Source organism: Falco peregrinus, chromosome 4 (genome assembly GCF_023634155.1).
Source record: "Falco peregrinus isolate bFalPer1 chromosome 4, bFalPer1.pri, whole genome shotgun sequence".
Lineage (NCBI taxonomy): Eukaryota > Metazoa > Chordata > Aves > Falconiformes > Falconidae > Falco > Falco peregrinus.
Window position 1 is genome coordinate 120,355,150 of NC_073724.1, and position 21,391 is coordinate 120,376,540.

Below are 21,391 nucleotides of genomic sequence, written 5' to 3' on the forward strand. Positions count from 1 at the left end.
CTGAGTATCTGGCATTATGTGGTGGTGATGGTGTGTATGCACACAACTCACAGGTCACAAAAGCAATATGCATCAGCCAGCCACCTTTGCACTTATGTGGCCAGTAGCGACCCCCTGCTGCTATTTCTTGCTTTCAAAAGGCATCTCTTGGAAGCAACCTCCCGTTGCCACTAGAGGCAGCAGTATGGTGGAATGGATGGGCATGGGTCATGAGGGTAGCTCCCATGTTCTTCATGAAAATGAAAAACACATTTTTTGTGGACCCTGCAGAAAAATGGGGGTTCTACCTCATCAGAGTGGAGGTGGGTCAGCATCAGTCCACAAGAAGTGTGAACCATTTAGGAATTCTTCATGAGTGTGCACTGCTTAATGAAGTGGGTGCTCGGAGACCAGTTCTTAGACAAACTGCCATCAATTCTCTCCTCCTTTAGCTTCCCCTGCCTCTTGCCTGTGGTCCGTGAAAAGCTACTTCTGCTTTATCTGAAGAAAAAGTATGCACTGAGTTGAAATTTCAGTATTCTACTGAAATGGTGCCAAAACCCAGTCGTTTCCCATTTTGCCTGCAGCCTCAAATCTGCTTTGCTTCAGCAGAAGTGCATGCTCTCTTCCTGGGGCTCCCCTCATGCTTGCCTTCTAACATCCAGCTCACGGAGAGAGAGCAGAGGTGGGAGACTCCTCATGGGGGGCCACAATAGTCAGCGCTGCTCAAGAAGACAGAGAGCTCCAAGAAACACCAGGCCAGGTCAGAGACCTCCTCTCCATCCCTTAGTGCTCTTCAGTTTGCACTAAAAATAGAGGAAGGGTCTGTAATGTGCTTGAATGTTGTAACTTGAGTTTGGTTGCCTGACCTTCACCTCATTCTGCTGCTTACCTTTCTGAGATACAGAGCAGTGATTTTGTAAAACATGTTTGCCACTTTTTTTAGGATAGTTGCCTTATATTAATGCAGTACAATCCTGTTAGCAATGATCTCTCTGATAAATCACTCCACATAATCACATCAATGAAGATATCTGATATTTTTGAAAGGGTTTACACTTACATGGCACTGTTGGAATTTGCTAGCATAAGATTAGTGTAGGTTTTGCCTTTACACACACACACACAAAAAAAAAGGGTTAAGCCCTAAAATTGAATTCTACCATTTCCTTCTGCAAGGATAGTCACCGTTCCCATGTGACCACCTTCCCATAGAATCAGAGGATCATTTAGGTTGGAAAAGACCTTTAAGACCATCAAGTCCAACCATAAACCTAAGACTGCCAAGTCCACCACTAAACCATGTCCCTAAGTGCTACTTCTACATGTGTTTTAAATACCATCACACAGCCCAGGGAACACTTTTCAAATAATGAAAGCACCGCATGAAGATCTTTTGGAGATACTCAGGCTTATAGTGGAACAATTTTCACCATGAGAGGATATTTTTTTTAATAGCGAAGGAATTTTAACAGTGAAGAGTTCAACTGCTGGGAGGGGTGAACTCTCCTTCTCCCAGTGGTGTAGAAGCTGGACTGAATGTTTTTATGCCAAGATTCATGACACAGTGGTTGAAACCTCCTGGACAGCAATAATAGAAGAGGCAATCTAGTGATTTCTGCAAGAATGCATTGCTTAAACTCCAGGCATTGAAGGAGGGTTTCTCCCTGAACAAATCAATAGTCAGAGTGCTGCTGCTTATTAAATTTACCAGCATCATCAGTAAATGATAAGCACAGTTTCAGGCACATACCTATGGGCCAGGTTGCCTTTCACTGGAAGAAGAGGAACACCCTTTCCTGGAGCTTCTTTGTTCTCACCCCATAAACAATGGGGTTTAACATGGGGGGGAGTAGCAGGTAGAGATTGGCCACCATTATATGGACGTGGGGAGGGATGCTCTTCCCAAAGCGGTGGGAGAAGCATGTGAAGAGGACAGCTACATAGAAAGAAAGGATGACACAGACATGGGATGTACAAGTGCTGAAGACTAAAGTCATGCCTCTGAGGATGACAGCCTCATCACCACCCACAGGATCATGGTGTAGGACACAGAGATGAGAATCGTGTCCAATACTGTCACTATGAAAGCCATGAAAAGGCCATAAATGACACTGAGTCTGGTGTCCCCACATGCCAGCTTCACCACAGCCATGTGCTTGCAGTAAGAGTGGGAAATGATGTGATGCTGGCAGAAGGGCAGCCTGAGAAGGAGGAAGCAGACTGGAATCAACAGGAGAACCCCATGCACCAGCACCAGGCTCCCGAGGGCCACCACCACTGGCACAGAGAGGATGCTGGAGTGCCGCAGAGGGAAGCAAATAGCAGTGTAGCGATCCAAGGCCATGGCCACGAGCATGCCCAACTCCACTGATGAAAAAGTATGGATGAAGAACGTCTGAGCAAGGTAGAAGAGAAACCCAATCTTCCTGGAGTCCAGCCAGAATATGTCAAGCATTTTGGGTAGTGTAGATGTTGATAGGACCAAGTCAGTGAAGGCCAGCATGGCCAGGAAAAAGTACATGGGCTCATGCAGGCTTGGCTCTGCCTTTATGATGAGGACGAGAGTGATGTTCCCCAGCACAGCAATGGCATACCTGATGCAGCAGGGGAAGGCAAGCCAGAACTGCTCCTGCTCCAGCCCAGGGATGCCAATAAGTAGGAAGTAGGGAGGGTGGGAGAATGCAGTAGAGCTCAGAGACATGAAACCCTTCTTGTCTCTGGCCTACACTGAGGGCTCTTGCATCCTGTAAAAAAAAGCATCAAACACACTCAACCTGATCTGGTCACTGCAAACAGTGACCATCATGAGGTAGGTCTAGAAGCTCAAATTCCCCCCATGGGCAGCCATCCCTGTGATAGCTGCTTGCACTGGCTCAGGAGAGCCCCTTTGAAGCAAGAGTCCTGGCAGTTTCCACTGAAAGTGCTCTGTCCACCAAGTGGATGGAGTGGTCCTGGAGCGTGCTAGATCAAACTGAATGGGAAGACTGCTCAAGGCACATACCTGACACTCTCCAGTGTCCAAAGGGTATCCAGCCCAGGAGACCAGATGAAAGTTGGTCTGAAGTAAACCTTCTTAAAATGTGCATGGTGGGGATATGAAGTCACTAGCACCAGCTCTACAGAAACTTGTGACAGCATTGTGCTGCTTGCCAGTGTACACACTGACAACGAGGGCTTGCCTCAGTCAAGGAACAACTCATTTCAGGGTAAAAATCTTAGCCAGTGCCACGGTGTTTGACACCCTGCCGACCTACAAACACAGTCCATTCTCCCCCCAGAAAAGACTGCAGCTTGCTCAGCCCCTGCACATTGCTCAGTTCATGGGTTTTCCCCAACACTTTGGGAAAAGTATTCCTTGAAGGCTCCGGCAGCACAGATGAGGCCAGTGTTCCTGACCCTTCAGAAACCTCCCTGGAGCCGCAAAGAGCAGAGGGATGGAGGAGACAATAGCAGCTTCGCAGAAGAAAGCTGAGCTTTTCCTCCCCAAGGGTCTGGTGCCAGCCAAGCCAGCTCCAGCAGCTGCACTCCCGCTCCATCCAGAGAGAGATTTCACACCACGACCACCTCAGCCCAGCCAGCAGTAACCAGCTGGGGCTGGGCTGGCGGGGCTGCACTTGAGACCTTACAGATACATATGGCTTTGGGTCACCTGTGCTCTGGGAGAGATTTCCTCTCTTTTTTCCATGTGGCTGTAAACATCCTAGGAATTAAGATTCCTGATATTTTTCGTTCTTCTTTCCACCTCCTTCCTGCCAGCTGCCTCTGTTGGTGCTGCTAAAACTTCATTCTTCCATGGAGAATGCCAGGATGGGGAATGCAATTCCCAGACAAAGGCAATAAGAGAGACAGGACCCGGGGCTGTTCAGTGCTTGCTGCTGCTGCTGCCGCCCAGGGTGAGTAGTGGCATCAAAGGCCTGACTGGAGAGCAACACATTACTGCCCAAAGCCTAAATACTCATCTGAGTGCTACAGGTTTCCATGCAGGGACTCTGCACTGAGGACACCAGGAGACCGTTTTCTGTCTGTATTCCCCTGCTACTTAAAGTGTAATTAGAGAGAGACAAATAGACAGTTTTTAAGCATCTTAATGCTGGGGACGTCATAGGCACAACTGCATTTTGTCCCATTTTGTACATGTCTTCTTGCAGTGTGTTTATTTGGAGGAGACTTAAGAGCAATGGGGCAGTTCAAGACTGGATCACAGGACTGGGCTGGTAATTAGAACTGCAGCCGCATGAATTATGAAATACTTTCTGAACAAGAGCAATCTATGCTTTCTGTGCTACATTTCATCCATAGCTCTAATAGAGGCTTTGAGAGAAAAGTTGATAACATCATCCCCATTACATAGTTGGAGAGTGGTGAAATGTTGAAAGGCACATTTGAGAGCCCTCTGCATGTTTCATAAGTAACTTTGCTGTGTGGCACACAGCACCTCCCTGTGCTGAGTTCATGCAAAGTAAGATCACTATGCCAAATCTTTGGCAATGCCAATTTCAATTAAAACACCAATCATACAAATACCACCCCCACCCCCCTCCAATGACTGGGGAACTGTATCAAACCTCAAGGCTTGGGTTTGGTACTGAGAGAGTCTGGGACAGCAGAAATGCCAGTTTTGAAAAATGCTGGGTCCTCATTCCGATTCCAGAGGGGGAGGGTAATACTTGGAGAACCCCCAGGAGATCTCCTGTCACAACACTCTCCAAACTATCAAGCTGCAACAAGGTCTTTTACCATCTCATACCAACACACTCTTCATGCCAGTCCCTCTGCTGCCTTCTCCTTGTCTCACCTCATCCAGAACCCACTCTTTCTCCCTCTCTCTGCTTCTTCCTCCTCTCTCTTCCTTGGCTGCTCTCTCTTCCCTGGCTCTCAACCACTTAACTTAACCAGCCACAGCTGCACCTTATCTACATCAGCCAGCCTGCTGCCGCTGAAGCCAGCCCACATATTATTATAGCTGTATATTATCAATGCTAATTAACCCAGCTTCATTCTTCTACAATCTCCAACTACTGTTCCAGCTCAGTACAACTCCTTGTTGCCCTATTGCCATTTCCAGGCTCCTGTGACTCCCAGTCCTTGCCCCACCACTGTGCAAACCACACTCCCATCCTGTCCTCCACTCCCTTCCTCCCTCTCCTTGCCCCACCCTTTTGTCACCTCCCCAGAGCCAGCTGGGATGCAGCTAAGTCAGTCCATCCCCACCTCTGGCTCTTGGCCCTGCTCATGGAGGAGACCTGGATTCAGATGCCCCATGCCCTGGTTGGAGTTTTCCTTCTGCTGCAGGGCAGAGTTGACCCCAGTGCCTCAGCAATGGACATTTCAGCTGGAAAGCCATTGTCATTGTTGGCAAAAACACATGTTGAGGAAGAGGGCATGTTCCCTCTCTTCTCCAGCAAAGCAAAGCTCTATGACTAAAGTTTGTAAAGCAAGAGAGGAAGAATCCCACACAGTTGTAATCTGCACCCAGGAGAAATTCATCATGCCTCTCTGTTCTGAGGCTTTAGTAACTGTCTATCCTGAAGAAAGATGGCTAGGAAATATAATACAGCGTTTTCAGGATGGTTCATTCATTTTTATTCATTTTTCTCTCAGCATGAAATGAAAAAATATAAGCAACATATGGAGAATGAGTGGGAGACATTTCTCAATGCCACAGCCATCTGAAAAGGGTTTAGATCCACAGTGTGCCTCTGAAAGAATTCATTCGCACTTCCCAAATCACTTTAGGCAGGTACAGATTGTTTTCACTTTTATGAAATTTTTTTACCCTTCTAAGCTCTACTAAAACACGATATGACAAAAATGACAGGGCAAAATTGCCTGGAAGTCCCAGATGGCAACTACTTGTAACTCACTTAAATGAAAGTATTTAGTTTGAAATAAAATGTTCTTTAATTTAGCAGACAGGGTTGTAACAAGATGTGTTTCATGAAGACTGAAGCAATACAGGCACAGACAATGAAAAAGACACCTATTTCACTCTCAGTGTTAGTTGGTGATTGGAGCAAACTGCACCATATGGCCATCATTTGAAAGCCCTGATGCAAGACAGCTTGTGTCTTAGGTGAGACACCTGTTTTAGCACACCTAGAAGTAGTGGACAAGAGGCAAGAACCCTTGAGTGTAGCACTCAGACATGTTTTCTGTCCTCCCTGAGGGAACTCATTATTCATTGCCTGCTTTCCACATATTTCCCTGTTTTTCTCAAGTAATTTCTTTCTTTTTCACAACTAAACTTGCTTATATTACATGAGCATGTACAGGGGCAACAGGAGCACATGCCAATCAAAGGAGGGTTGCCCAGAGAGGTTGTGCTGCCTAATCATTGGAAGATTTTTAGGACCCAGCTGGAGAAAACCCCATGCAAACTGGCCTAACACTAAATGAAACTTCTCCCTACATATCTTAGACCATCAAGCAAACTTCCACTTGCATGGTGTGAATCAGTGCAGATTTACATGTTCTGTATTTTTTGTTTTTCTCTTTCCTCCTTCTCTAGCAGTTCTTCCTGATGTTTTTTGTTTGGGGCTCTGGGTTGATCTTTCCAGAGTGATCTGCCATGCTCCAAAAGGATTATCCAACAGTCTACTCCATGCTTGGTAAACCAGATCAAGGTACCGTATCTGGTTTTGGGCTGCAGTGAAAAAAAGGCATCAACAAAGTGGAGTAAGTACAGCTGGTGGCTCCCAGAGTGGCTGGGGTTGGAGCAATGCTCTGTGAGGAGAGGCTTAGGAAAATGGGCTTGTTCAGCCTGGAAAAGAAAAGGTTTGGGGAAGACCCAACGGCAGGAGACCAGCATTCTCCTGCCCTTATCAACAAGATGGAGCCAAGCTCTGCGCAATGTGGCATGGCAAGAAGGAGAATGACAGAAAACAAGCGTAAATTGAAACTAGAAAAATTGAAACTGGATATGAAGATAAGGTTTTTCACAGTAAGGACAATCAAGAACTGTAATAGAGTCCCAAAGAGGTTATGCAACATCCATCCTTGGAAGCTTTCAACACCAAACTGAAAAAAGCCCTGAGCAACCTTGCTGACTGCAGAGCTGCCCCTGCTTTGAGCAGGAGGTTGGATTAGAGATGTCCTGAGGTCACTAGTCATCTCTGAAGGGTCCTGCTGTGCAAGGTTTTGTGCACTACTTCCTTGCACAATGAAAGATAGTGTGTTCAAATTAGAGATCACACCCCACTGGCACCTCTCACTGGAGGAATCCCAGTGGGTTATTGCAGTGGGAACAGCAAACGCGTCCTTGTGCATGGCAGCCGCTTCAAGGATGAAGACCACAATTCATGATAACCAAGAACAAAGTAAGAGTTTAAAAACCAAGATGAAAAAGAAGAGATTGCTTCTTTTTTTCTATTTATAAAGCAACAGATTCATATTTAAAAAGACAAAGAACATTTGGGGAAAAAAAACTTAGAAGTGAATACTCTTCAAATCTGTATGCTTCTTTGCAAAATCTTATTGCAAATCCTTTGTAAAACATCCTTTCCCAGGTTCTTTAATCTTATTCCAAAATATGAAGTGGTGCCTCCATCCTTAGAGATCCTTAGAGATATTCAAAAGCTGCCTGGACACAGTCCCAAACAGCTGGCTCTAGCTGGCCCTGCTTGAGTTGGGGGCTTGGACAAGATGACCTTCAGAGGTGCCTCTAACCTCAACCACTCTGTGATTCTGTGATGGTGTAACAGCAAATGCAGTTTTCTTTCAGACCTTCACTGGCGCTACAGCTTCTTGGCTTTCATTGTATTAAGACTTTTATGGTAGTGTCCCACTGGTAGAAGAGTTGTGAGAATAAAGAGAGGAAAGGTTGTCAGGTACTCTGTTTCATGGGCAATACCTAGGAAGCATTAAAAAAGCTTGCAAGCCAAAAATTTTGAACTTAATTTGTAACTTCTTAGGAATTCCAAGCATGTGTGAACTCAAAGGTACAAAACACCTTTGACCTGGAATTACCACTTCCTTCAGCTTGGAAGTATCGCTAACATTTATAACTTGCTTATTTCTTCTCTTGAGACATTGTCATTTTATTTGCTATAATTAGTAACTGCAATTATTTTTACAATTGCTACCAATAAGTCTGGCTCTGAAATTTTTCCAGAGCATCTGCTACAAAGTGGCTGAGCTGTCCTGACTGACGACCCAATAGGACAGGACAAGATCACAGAGGTGGAGGACTTCTGAAGTGCATTTATCTATCTATAATGTTGTGTCCTGGACTTACATACTTAAAAGAGTGATATTATATTTAACAAAGCTTCTGGCAAAAATTTTGCTAAATTGTTTTTGGAAAACAAACGTGCCACAAGTAGAAACCATGAATTAACTGAATCATTCAAAAAACACTGTAGCGTTCACTCAGCTCTGCCATTGTTAGAGGTGAGATGGGAACAAAGAAGTGCAATGTCAAGACATCTTTATCAGTTTGCTGAGCCACTTTTCCTTCCCATTGCTTTACCTGATGGATCAGGGTTGGATTTAGATCATTGCAGTAGATTCTCTCCACGTTTGGTGAGGGTTAACAGTCCTGGAAAGAGTTTGCAATTGCTGTTTATTTCTTGCCTTGTGGTAGGCACCACAGTCTCCTACCATGTCCTAGGTGCCATAAAAACAAAGGACAGTCCTGCACCAAAGTCTCTGAGTGTAAAACAAGGTGAGCTGGTATGAGGATACAGGAGACAGTGACCAAGAACAAGTCACTGGGAAATTCTGTTGTTGTATATATGAATTAAATTGAGGATCCTCCTCTGTATCTCTTTGGTCCTCACCCCGTAGATGATGGGGTTAAGCACAGCAGGCACCAGGATGTAAATGTTCCCCATGGTGATATGGACCAGTGGAGCCAGATCCTTCCCAAACCTGTGCACCACGGACAGCCCAATGAGGGGCACGTAGAAGGCCAGGACCACGCAGATATGGGCAATGCAGGTGCTGAACACCTTGATCCTCTCCTTCCACAATGCCAGCTGCAAGACAGCCTTGAGGATCAGGATATAGGAGAGGCAGATGAGGATGGCATCCAGCCCCATGACCAGCAGGATGGCAGTGAGGCCATAAACCATGCTGGGGGTGGTGTTGGCACAGGCCAGGTTCATCACATCCTGGTGCAGGCAGAAGGAGTGTGACAGCACCCGGGAGCTGCAGAATGGAAGGGGCAGGAGGAGCAAAGGCAAAGGTAGGAAGAAGAGAACTCCCCTGGCCATGGCTACCAGCCCTATTTTTGCTGTTGCAGCATTTGTGAGGATGGCAGCATGCCTCAGTGGGTGGCAGATGGCCACGTAGCGGTCCACCGCCATGGCCAGGAGGACAGTGGACTCGATGGCTGAGAGGGTATGGATGAAGAACATCTGGACAAGGCAAGCACCAAAGCTGATCTCCTTGGTGTTGAACCAGTAGAAGGAGAGGACACGTGGTACTGTGGAAGTGGACAAGGCCAGGTCGATGGCAGCCAGCATGCAGAGAAAGAAGTACATGGGAGCGTGTAGGCTGGGCTCTGTCTTCACGATGAACAGCACCACACAGTTGCCTGTGACTGCCAAGATGTACATGGAGCACAGAAAGATCGCCATCCAGAAATGTGCAGTCTCCAGCCCTGGGATGCTGGCCAAGATGAACGAGGTTGGGCTGAGGTCCGAGCTGTTGGGGAAGGGCATGGCGTGTGGGGTGAAAAGCAGTCATGCTATGCCATGGCACATCCCCTGCTGCAAGGAAAAGAGAAACAGCAGCTTTATAAATCCTTTCCCATGACTGTGAATCCCATGGGATTGTGCTTGTGAAATGCAAGGGGATCTTATAGTTGTCATACTGATACAGAGAGCTCCTCTCCTATTTCTTTAGCCCATTATGGCTCTATAGAATAACATATGCAGCCACAAAATAGTGGCATTTGAATTTGAACAGGAATTGCTTGAATTTTCTTAAATACAGAACACTGTAAAATCAACATTTTAAATTATAAACCAAACAACTGAACATGTTTTCTTTTATTTTTAAAGGGCAAATTAAAAAAAAAAAAAGTTACTGCTTACTGTTAACTATCAGCTATGCTTGAGTTTTCCCATGTGTGCTGTGCTGCCCTGTCAGAAATGTACTCTGTGAAACTGGCTGTGCTGCCTCCCACGGTCCACCACTCCCAAGCACTTCAGACATGCACAGTGAGACATGCATATTTATTTGTTTGCACACAGGGATTGGATTTTCATACTTTCTGCCTGAAAACACATATGGAACTATAAGAATATCTGTAGAGAAAAAAATAGTCTGATTATTCTCCTTATTCTGTATCTGTAAACTTTCCAGGGGTGCTGTGACCTAATGAGAATGGACAGGAAGATATGCCTTTGCTTTAAGTGCCTTTGTATTCCCATTGATCAGATTTTTAAAAATATTGGGAATTAGAAAGTGTTGGGCTGGAGCGTCAAAGGCTGGTGCAAGGGCAGTATCAGAAGTCCCAGTGCTGCACAGCCCAGCCTGGCTTAGGACAGAGGTGCAGACCCTGCCTGACTCGCAGTCCCCACCTCTGACCATAAAGAAGAGGGGGTTAGCTCTACCTCCATGGTGGTATGGGACTTTATCCATCCACCCCAATGAATCAGGCAGCAAGCTAGCAGCTGGCTGTACCTATGCTGGAATAAACTCACCCTCTCCCCTGGCCTGTATGGACAGCATAAGGTCAAGTGCATAACTGCTATCTGCAGTTTTCTGATATTTCTTTCATGCTCTACCCATGTAAAATGAGGATACAAAACGTTTTAATGTCAAGCTAGCTCCACAGGCTATTAATACAGCTATTTTAAAAGTAACATTCAGTTGTGAAAATGTGTTTTGTGTTTTTACTGCACATCTGTGGTGAAGCCCTTATCCTAAAATAACAATCATGATTTATTTCCCTGATGTGGGATTCTTCCCCCTTGAATCTCTAACAAATAAGATTCATATTCTAGCTTTTTATACACAATTTACAAATAACGTAAGTGGGCTGTTGTTGTCAGTTGCCTAATAGCTATTCTAGTGATGGAATTTTCAGCAAAACACATTAAGATGCAACCTCAATGAACAATGTGTTTCAGTAATTGCCAACAAGTATTGGAGCCAACTTACCTGCCAACCACTGAGGTGTAACTACACTATGAGTCTCATTGTAAAATTTCTGCCATACCATTTATTTTGCAAGAATACAGCTGTGAGAGACAGGCACACAAAGTCAACAATCCCTGGATGTTTCAGTTTACCTTTCATTCTATAGCATCAATAAATGAACCAACATTTTCAGAAGTGACTAAAAGTTTTGGATTGCTAGTGGTATGCAGACCAGGTACTGTAATAATCTTGCTTTCTGTGGAGGTGAAAAGTGAGTCTGTGTCTTTAAAAACACCAGTAAATGCAGATTTGTTTTCCTAGGGGGATCCTTCCACCAGCAAGCCCCAGTAATTGCATTTAACAAGAGGTAAGCACATTCAGATAGTAAAACCATCAAAGCCAAAGGACCACTAACAGCAGCCACAGCAGCTGATCTCACCAAATGCTCGTAAACATTGACCAGGTTTGTCCCATGGGGTCAAAACTGATTTTAGACCAATTTTCCAGAATGGAGCAGGCAATGGGACAGTCTCATCACTTGAATCCATATCTCCAGTACTCCCTCCTATGATATGGCAGTGACAGGGGAATATATATACCCCCTCAAAGTGCTCTGAGCCTTTTTGAATATGTAGCCACTTTTCCATATCATCTCATGGTTAAAAAACAGTATACATCAAGCCAAAACATTACTGCAAGGGAAAAGGGAAAAGAAAAAACCACCCACAAGACATCACTTAATTAAATTAAAATCATAATAAAAATTAAATCACTTAAGCATTTTTGAATCAAAATTAAAATTAATCTTAAGCAAAGGTTTGATCACATGTGGTTTTGGGGTTTTTTCCTAGCTGTTTGTTATCATTTGAAGCAGAACATTTGTGGACCTGCTTGTAATTTGGCTACTATTTCATAAATATGCCCAGGTCCTGGCTAAATCAGTTGCTCTGGGCAGGCACTTGCTATATCTGGAGTTCTACAAGCTGTGCCTGTACTAAAGTGAACAAAACATGGCTGCAGACTCATCACAGCATCATCCATGCCATTTACTCATTCCTCACCTCCGGGGACATTCCTGGCTGCTCCCAGCTAGCCCTGCCGCAGGCAGTGCCTGGGCGTGAATCAGGGGGTAGTACCAGCCTGGGAATAATGTCTACTGGGCTGTGGAGTAAAGCCATCCTGGTTAGGAAAGGAAGAAAAGATAGACGGGGTCAAGAAGCACCAGGTATCTCCAGGACAGAGAATTGTCCTTATCCCTCTTTTAACTATAATGTGGACAAAGCCACAGAGCACAGCAGGGACTGCAGCACGGCTCCATGTGAATGTGGGTAACAGGAGAGTTTCCTAGGGCAGAGGAAGGAGATGCACAGTGCAGGCTTGAAGAGGGGTTGAGATGGGAAGAGCTGGCAGTGGGAACCAATGGAGATGGCAGGAATTCCCTTCCTTCCTTCTCCTTCTCCTTCTCCTTCTCCTTCTCCTTCTCCTTCTCCTTCTCCTTCTCCTTCTCCTTCTCCTTCTCCTTCTCCTTCTCCTTCTCCTTCTCCTTCTCCTTCTCCTTCTCCTTCTCCTTCTCCTTCTCCTTCTCCTTCTCCTTCTCTTCTCCTTCTCCTTTCCCTTCTCCTTCTCCTTTTCCTTATCTTCTCCTTTCTCCTTCTCCTCCTTCTCCTTCTCCTTCTCCTCCTGCATCTCCTTCTCCTTCTCCTTTCCCTTCTCCTCCTTCTCCTTACCCTTCTCCTTCTTCTCTCCCTTTCCCTTCCCCTTCCTCTTCCCACTTTGTCTCTCCCTCTCTGCATCTCCCATTCCTTCCCCTCCCCTTCCCATCCTTCTCTCCTCCTTCTCCTCTCCTCTCCAAGAGATGCTTCTGATACGCCTCACACTGCTCTTCCTTGTGCCTCATACAAAAGAAAGCTATTGGCAGGTACCATAAGTGATCCCATGTACAAAGCAGAGAGCTCAGGGCATCACAAAATAGGAATTAGCAGCTTTAAGTGGTTCATTTAGCTCTTCTCTTACACAGATTTTAAAACACAGCTAAGTTTCCCATTCCCCAAGGCAGCCACAAAGGTTTTTGAACATATGTTCCTAAAACACAGTACCTTATACAGAAGTTTCCGTATCTTGAGCGTCTGCTTGGTACCTTCCAGCTACACAGGTTGGGAAGAAGATGTGGTGTCAGATGAAGCTCTGCTGAACTGGATGATGGGGATGCACTAAATGCCACTGCAAGCCTTACTCCACCATGGTCTCCAGCTGTGTTAATAAATGTGCTAACAAATCTCCCACACATTTCCTCCCTTGCTGTCTCCTCTGAATGTTTGCTTGCTGTGGCAGAGCCTCCTTGGGCTTTTTCTGTCTCAGAGAATGGCTGTAGGCAGGAAGCACAGCTATCCACAGAGAAAGTCTGGAAGTTTTCAGAATGGGAGCAGTGTTGTGTAAGGATCCTGCAAGATAAGCACCGCTCCAGCAAAGCTCTTTTCTAGGCTTTTCCACTGAAAGTTGTGTTTGTTCCCTTACGTTAATCTTTCCTCTGATAATAACTGGCTACAAGCACCAGGTTAACCTTAGATATTTTGAGCAAAGAGTGGTCCCATTGGGTGCTATCTCAATGCAAACAGAACCTCCACCCCAAGACCCGCTGTGCCAATGCTCAAGCAGATGTTCTGGGGTGGTCTGCTGAACAGTATCTTAACTTGTGCAAGAGCTCACTGGGATCCTCAGCAAAATAACTGGCACAGCACAAAACAAACAGTGGCCTGGGAATCCTCCCCTCAGGAATCTTCCCTTCTCCCTTTACATTTCTTTTTGGAGATGTTCCCTCATTCTTTTCTCTCTATTCCAGGTACTGTTATGTGTACAGCAGAATAGAAAAAGACACTAATCCTGGGTTAGTCTGAAGTGTGAAGTGCTTAGCAGCAGGCAGAAACAGGCCAGTTCTGGTAAGTAATCCTGTCCTCATACCTTCTGCTGCTTCACCCTTCCAAGGTGGACACAATTTCTTATTCTCCACCATGGTCAAGACTGGCCAAAGTATGTCTTTGGAGCAACAAAATTATAGCTCCATAATTTGGAAGCATGAAAGATTTGGGGCAACTTTATTCTATCTGTGGGAGGATGAAAGTAAGGAGGGTAATTAAACCTTTCTATGTGTCTGGCTGAGACCCATCCTACAGCAGAGCAGTAATATGTTGGGACACATTGTCACCTTTCATCTGTGGACTACCCCTGGAGATCTCCTCCTGTCCCTCTGAATGGTACATTCAGTACATGGCAGATCTCAGGTGGAAGACTGTAGAATGTGGTCCTTAGTGTCAGGAAGTTTAGCTATTTCTATTATACTTTTGAAACTTTTTTTCAGCAAGAAAGCTAGCCACACCAGATGCTGAAGCACCATCCCCATGCATCCCTAATTCATATAATCCTGTGCTCATCCACAGCAAATCCTGAAGATTTTAAGCGACTCTAAGATAATATCTCTGCATCATATAGACAGAAAAAAATGGCCTCATCAAGTCTGTTGACTTATAGGTGTCTTTTATTGAAGATTTTTTGCACATACATTACATTCAATGCAAAACAATGGCTGGAACATTAGACTTGATGAAATGGTAAGACTCAAAGGCATCAAAAAGAGATGCAAAAGCAGTACTGTTTCCACTACTGTAGATGTGGATGGCACTTTAGAAACACAAACAAAGATGAAGGTTGAGGGTTTTTTTTAGAAGGAATAAGAGCACTGCAGGCCCACTTAACAGGACCTAATCTTCAGAAAATTATCTGTGTTCAGCCTCTGGAGCTGAGCTCCATTTTGTGGAATGTTTCCAGTTGAACAGCTAATGGCTGGGATATTCGGAGTCGCTCTAAACCCTTGGCCCAAGCCCTGTCCTGTTGAACTTGCTATCTGGGTTAGCTATGCAGTAATATGCCATAGGGGAACGATGGCCCCATGCAAGGGAGTATGAGTGAAGCTTACACAGTATTATCTGGCTACTGGAGTTTGTATTACGTGCATTGCAGAGGTTTCTTGATCCACCCCATTGCATGATTTGAGAAGAGAAAATCTCGCAGCTCATTTTTCTTTAACTGTTTTCTTCTAATTGGGGTTTCCATCTGTATATATCACTGGCATTAATGCTTGGAGTGTTTGCAGGCTGCTGCAAGGGACGAAAGCATCATACTAGGACAAAACATGGAATATCACAGCTCTGGGTATAGGGACAGAGTCCGAGTGGATCTACAGATCTTTCCTCTGGCAGTTACCCACGTGGATGGAGCACCAAGAAGCCAGTCTCACCAGTACTTTCTAACAGAAATAGCAAAGGAAGCTACCACTTAGATTCACTCTTCCTCCACAGTACCCTGAGCAAAGCCTCACGGATGTGGCTGCATTTTATGCTGTAGATAATGGGGTTGAGAGCAGGGGGAATTATAAGGTAGGTGTAGGCCACCAAACTGTTGACCAGAGGAGGAATGTTCTTTCCAAAGCGGTGGATCATGGACAGTCCGATCATTGGGATGAAGAACACTAGAACAGCACAGATGTGGGAGACACATGTATTCAAAGCCTTGAGACACTCCTCCTTGGTTGCAAGGCTGATAACAGTTTTAATGATCAGGATGTAGGACAGCACAATGAAGATGAAGTCCATCCCCACCGTTGATAAGAGAATAATCATACCATAGAAGACATTGACTTTGATATCTGCACATGCTAGGTTCATGATATCAGGATGGAAGCAAAAAGAATGAGAAAGCTCAGTCTTCCCACAAAAGGTTAGTCTCTTGAGCAAGAAGGGTATGGGAAGGAGGGAGACCATACCCCTCATTATAATTGCCAAACCTATTTTTATGACAGTCGTCTTTGTCAGTATGGATGGATGTCTCAGTGGATGGGAGATGGCAATGAATCGGTCAAATGCCATTGCCAGGAGCACAGAGGATTCAATGAAGGACAGTATGTGGATGAAATACATTTGAGTGAGGCAAGCATCAAAACCAATCCTTCGCATATTAAACCAAAAAATGCCCAGAGTAGTAGGCAGCGTACATAGAACCAAACCCAGGTCAGTGACTGACAGCATGGAAAGGAAGTAGTACATTGGTTCATGAAGACTTTGGGTCTTCTTTATGATGAAGAGGATCATGCAGTTTCCCAGGAGAGCAATAAGGTACAGTGCACAGAAAGGGATGGAGATCCAGTGGTGAAGGGCTTCCAGGCCTGGGATGCCCATCATGAGGAAAGCTGAAGGCTGATAGAAGGAGCCATTTAATTCCCACGTGGTATGTGAGTCATGCTCCATCCCAGCTCAGCTCTCACATGACCTATACCTAAAAGAAATGAACAACAGAAACTCCAAATAGTTGGACTCTCCACTGAATGTAGAAGTGGGTAATGACAACTGCCACAACCCTCTACCATCCCACCAGTCTATGAAGATGCCCCCATGCTGTTTAGGACACTAATTACCATAGTGGCACATAAAACTAGACCCTTGTTTATCCATTAAACTATAAAATGAAAGAAAAGAAGGGACAGTTTTTCTTTAAAAGAAAAAATGTTCTTGAAATGAAAGTGAAAACATTCCTGGTGAGTGCTACTGTTTTACAATTGTCCCCAAATTCCACAGGTTGAGATGCTCTATGGAGTGAGCAAATGCTTTTTCTACAGTCATCCCAACCAAGACTAAGCTGCTAAGCACGTGGCTTCTTTTTCATGATAACTGGAGATCAAAGGACACAAAAATGGTGAAAGTTTAACTCTGACTTCTTAGTTAAGAAATCAACATTGGAAATGCAAAATATAACAGAGAATCGGGCACCTAAACACTGCTACTCTCAACTCAGAAGATGGCCACCAGTGTAAGGTAGATTTTTAGGGGAATTCACATCCAAGTTGTTGCTCTTTTTATAATCTACCTTACTATCAGGCGCTGGGGAATAAATGAGCAAAACTGCACTTGTGTGGTGCCTGTGACTTTCATTAATAACAGGCAAATGCAAGCCAAGGCACAAGAAGCTGCAGGTTCAGAAGCACTAAGGCATCCACAGGAAGTCTCTGGGTCTGAATCAGAGGGGAGGGGCACGGAGGATATGGTGGGGTTTTTACACAGGGATCAAGAGTATGAGGCAACTGAGGCCTTTACAGAAATCTAGCAGATGTCTACTCTAGTGAGTTCAGCAGAAAGACACTGGGATGTATGGGAGTTGGAGCAATGTCCTAGGGTAAGAGACCAAGGAAAGAGGCCAGCAGAAGGCCACTGAGATGGATGGGGGTTGGAGCAATACACCAGGAAAAGAGATCAAGGAAAGAGGCTTATTCAGCCTGGAGAAGGCTTTGCAAGGACTCAGCAGCAGCCTTCCTCTGCCTACAAGGAGGCTATCAAGAAGGTCGCGGCAGGCTTTTCACATCAGTGAATGACAGAAGGATGAAAGACAAGAGGTGTAAGTTGAAACAAGGGAGGTTTAGACTGGACACGACAAGAAATGTTTCCCCATGAGGACTGTCAAGCATCAGAGCAGGTTACCCAGAGGCGTTGTACATCTCCATCTTTAGAAGTTTTCAAGATCCCAATGGATAAATCCATGAGCAGTTTTGTCTGACCTCACAGCTTTGAGCAGGACCTTGGACTACAGATCACAGAATCATATCTTGGTTTGGGCTGGAAGGGACATTAAAGATCATCTAGTTCCAGCTCTCATGCCAGATCTTCTGAAGTCTCCCCAACCTGAACTGTTCAATGAACCTATGTGCCTGTGATCTTATTACAGGTTTCAGTCCCCTTGGAGGATTCAGCCATCTCAGCACAATCCAGGTTCCTACACTGCACATGACAATGCACCCTAACAGAGATGCTGGAGAGGCTGACAGGGTCCTCGAGCCCTCTCTGTGGCTTCTGTGGCAGAATAACTGGCTGGGTGGATGGGGGAAAACAGTCAATCTGCAAAAGAAGAGCTAATTAAAGGAAATACTTGTGGGTTCCGTCCTAATGCACCTTCCATAAGATACAAAACAAGCAGGTCAAAGAGTACATGAATTATGAGCAAGAGGGCTTACTATAATACACTTCATTTTTGAATAAACACACATAACTTCCATGAAGTATTTATTACGTTCCTAATATGATTTTACTCCATTAGACTCTCAGCCTGCTTGAAAGTCTAATGTGGCAATAAATCCCAAAGCTTAACAAGGATAAACATCTTCCTGCTCCAGGGCCAAAGCAACACCTAACTGATGAGAACTGAGGAAGACACAAAGTCATTTAATTTCCTCCAAGCAGGACCACTTTATCTTCATTGCAAAGTTACACATTAGTATCAGGAATCATCTTGACAAGCACATAGCCCCACTGTGTCAGTTGCTGAAGGGACAAGTCACAGCCTTTCTTCACCGGCGCATGGGATGGCACAGACGTGGATGGGCAGCCAACGCTTTCCCTAACACATTGGCAGTGGTCAACGTTGGCAAAAGGAAACTGTCCAGAGGCACCTCTGGTCCTACAAGGTGCCTTAGAGCTCCCCAAAGGTAAAAGCTGTTCCTTTCTACCAATCCAACAGCATCTGAGCAGTGAGAATTAATCTGCAGACTCCTGCAATTCAGTCTCGTCTGGAGGCTGGGTTAAAAAAACCTAAAAACCTGAGTGCATGCATGCCTGTTTGTCTAACTGTCTCACTTAAAGCAGCATCTGGCAGATATCCAGAACTCTCAAGGATATTAAGATTCAAGAGGTTTCCAGGAATATGGAGGTGGATAAAGAAGGGAGACTGTTAGAGCACGGAGGGAAAGAAAGGACTGGCGAGAAGATGTTCCTACAAGAAAACCTTCATGCAATCCTGATTTTGTTAGACACTGGCAACTTCTACCATGCAATATGAAGTTATTTAGAAATGGGCTTTACTAGCTCTGCTCCTCTCTGAGCTACTCGGATTTGTGATGTGCCCCTACACTTTAAAGATACAGATCCCACTCCAAGCCATTTTTTCCTCTCCATATTTTATGTGTGTGTCTATAAGTAATATATATAAATATATATATGAAATATATGAACAACTATGCATCCTTATTTATGTTTATGTATGTTTATATGTGTATATATAACATGTAGCACACATATAGGTTACACCTCCTAGTTGAATATCATGGGACAGTAATTACACCTCTCATGCTGCAGCCAAGCCCTGATGAGGAAACAAACCTCCAGCTGGTGGAGGATACAAATTTAAAAATTAATGGCAGCACCTGGGGAGTATTTGATGCTAGCCTAGAAAGGCATTCTACCACAGAGAGAAAGCTGTCTGACTATTCAGTGCCCAAGGCATTTCTGCTCCCCAGGAGCTACTCCAGACTGCCTGAGGAAAGGGGTCAGGCATGAATGCAGATGCCTCATGGAGGACACAGTGCTGTCTCTCCTTCTCCAACCCTCAAAAGCCACCTTGTGATTTCTTGTCTGTCTCTGACTGATTTTCACCAGTAACTTAAGCAAAGTACTGGTGCTTTAAGAGTTCTTCTCAGCATACGCAAGAGCAGGGGTTTGGAAGAGCGGGCTGGGGAAGTATGAGCCTAAGAAATTTGGTTTTTTCCCCAAGAAGAGACTTTGGTATTTTCACAACTGGATCACTGCCCACTCAAGCACCCAAGTGAGGGCTCAGCTGCTCAGCGAAGGGAGGACTCAGGACACAGCACCCACAGAGCCAAATTTCTGTTGACTTTACAGACAAGAACAGGAATGTGCCATTCCCACCAGCTGAGCCAGGCCACCAGACAGTGGAAGAGCAGACTAATTCTTGCACAAAGCCCACAGCACAATGGCAAGCAGCACTGTAATGGCTAGATCTTCCCCAGCAGTACTGTGATGCCAGCACTGCCTGAAATTACACCTGCCCACTTCCACCAGTACATTCCACCCAGTGGGTCCTTTGGAGTGGTGTGGACCTCCCAAGTGGCATTTTGGAGATGCACCTCCCCACCTTTATTGATGTCTAGCCCCATAAACCACAGCCAGAGCACTAGTAAAAGAGTAGTGCAATGATGGAAAGGCTGCTAATTGCCCAGGGTACTTACCGAGTGTGGCGGTGGGGACCCAGGGGCTTTATGACCTGCGCAGGCAGCACAACCCTGCTGTGATGCAGAGGAAGAACCTGCATCCGTGTCTCAGCACCAGAAGGGCAGCGCTTATAATGTGCCCCGAGGACTGACCCTGTCCAATCAACCAGGAGCGGTGCGGAGCCCAGGCTCCCCTGCGTAAACAGTGTGAGGCGTACCAGTGAAAATAGTGTGTGAAGTAAATGATCTTTTCCATTTATGATGTTCTCCCAGCAGGCATGATTTTCTCCTGATAGTTTATTGGGTGACATGTTTATAGCTCACTGTGATTTATGGCTGGCAATGCTGCAGTGCTGGCAATACATGTAATTTTTATAGTAAGAATGGATCTGTAATGCAAATAACAATAAATTTTGCAAGAAGAGTGTTTGCAGCATCTCTCTGAGGGAGTAACAGAGGTGAAGTTCTAGCTATCCGCCTGTGACCAGTGAGACATGAAATGTTTAATTAAAAGCATAATATTTTGCACAATGAAAACAAACTAAATATTACAAAGCCAAATGCAGACACATTAGCGGATATCCTCCCAGATGGTCCAGAAGCCTGTTGTATCTAGATGTTTTGTGTTAATAAGTTTAGCTTTGCCACCTCAGCTGTGAGGTGGAAATTGCTATTAACCCCTCCTGTTTTTGTGGCTGTCAAAGCAAGACACAGGAGAGCTAATGGGTTTGCCCATTCTCCTGTGAAGTGTCTATAGTAAATACAGCCACTGGACCTAAGTCTATGGTCATAAACCAGACTGTGCTGGGGCATTGCCCATGATAGACACCAGCAAATCGTTATCATGGTCCCTGCAATGCTGCTGACCAGAGCCAACTGGTGCTTCAACAATTCCCAGACAGGGGCTCAGGGGTCTGCATGATTTCCCTGCCTCATTTTAGAGGCTAAAGGGTTTGCTGGCATGATCCTGGAACGCCTGGTGCTGGGTGGCCTCAGTGCCAAAGAATAATTAATTTACAAGCATTAATTTTAAGTAAGACAGCTGCCTGTTCCTGTCTGGTTGTTAAACCTCATGGCCAGGCTTACAGCTGAATACATTGAGCCTTTGTGACAGTCATCCAAATGGTCCTGGCAGAGGTTTGTTATCTCTAGATGTGTGAGATGTGAAAAAAAGAGGACCATTTCAGGGAAGCTCCTGTAGAAGTGGAGATTATCAGAAAAGGACTCATCAGGCTTGAGAAGAGACAGCAAAGCAGTACAGGAAAAGCCTATAAGACAATG

General features: G+C 45.1%; 3 protein-coding genes and 1 long non-coding RNA gene across 4 annotated transcripts; 1 reads left to right on the plus strand and 3 right to left on the minus strand.

The window, feature by feature from the left end:
* Positions 1-1,750: 1,750 nt before the first annotated feature.
* LOC101924922 (olfactory receptor 52R1-like) lies at positions 1,751-3,731 on the minus strand. Its single transcript, XM_013305149.3, is given in 2 exon segments — positions 1,751-1,978; positions 1,981-3,731. Coding segments are annotated over 2 exon segments (930 nt in total). The 5' UTR covers positions 2,684-3,731; the 3' UTR covers position 1,751.
* Positions 3,732-5,525: 1,794 nt separating this feature from the next.
* LOC101915944 (olfactory receptor 51E2-like) lies at positions 5,526-13,911 on the minus strand. The gene is made up of 2 exons (XM_027776894.2): positions 13,167-13,911; positions 5,526-9,692 (listed from the first exon to the last, which is right to left on the minus strand). Exon 2 carries the CDS (start codon positions 9,642-9,644, stop codon positions 8,688-8,690), a length of 957 nt encoding a protein of 318 aa, XP_027632695.1. The 5' UTR covers positions 9,645-9,692; positions 13,167-13,911; the 3' UTR covers positions 5,526-8,687.
* On the plus strand, positions 9,520-20,397 carry LOC129784394 (uncharacterized). Its single transcript, XR_008747067.1, has 4 exons — positions 9,520-9,609; positions 11,392-11,437; positions 13,910-14,006; positions 17,836-20,397. It is a non-coding gene; the product is annotated as an uncharacterized LOC129784394 (long non-coding RNA).
* Positions 15,147-17,839, minus strand: LOC101924759 (olfactory receptor 51G2-like). Its single transcript, XM_005230479.4, has one exon. It carries the CDS (start codon positions 16,365-16,367, stop codon positions 15,393-15,395), a length of 975 nt encoding a protein of 324 aa, XP_005230536.1. The 5' UTR covers positions 16,368-17,839; the 3' UTR covers positions 15,147-15,392.
* Positions 20,398-21,391: the final 994 nt, after the last annotated feature.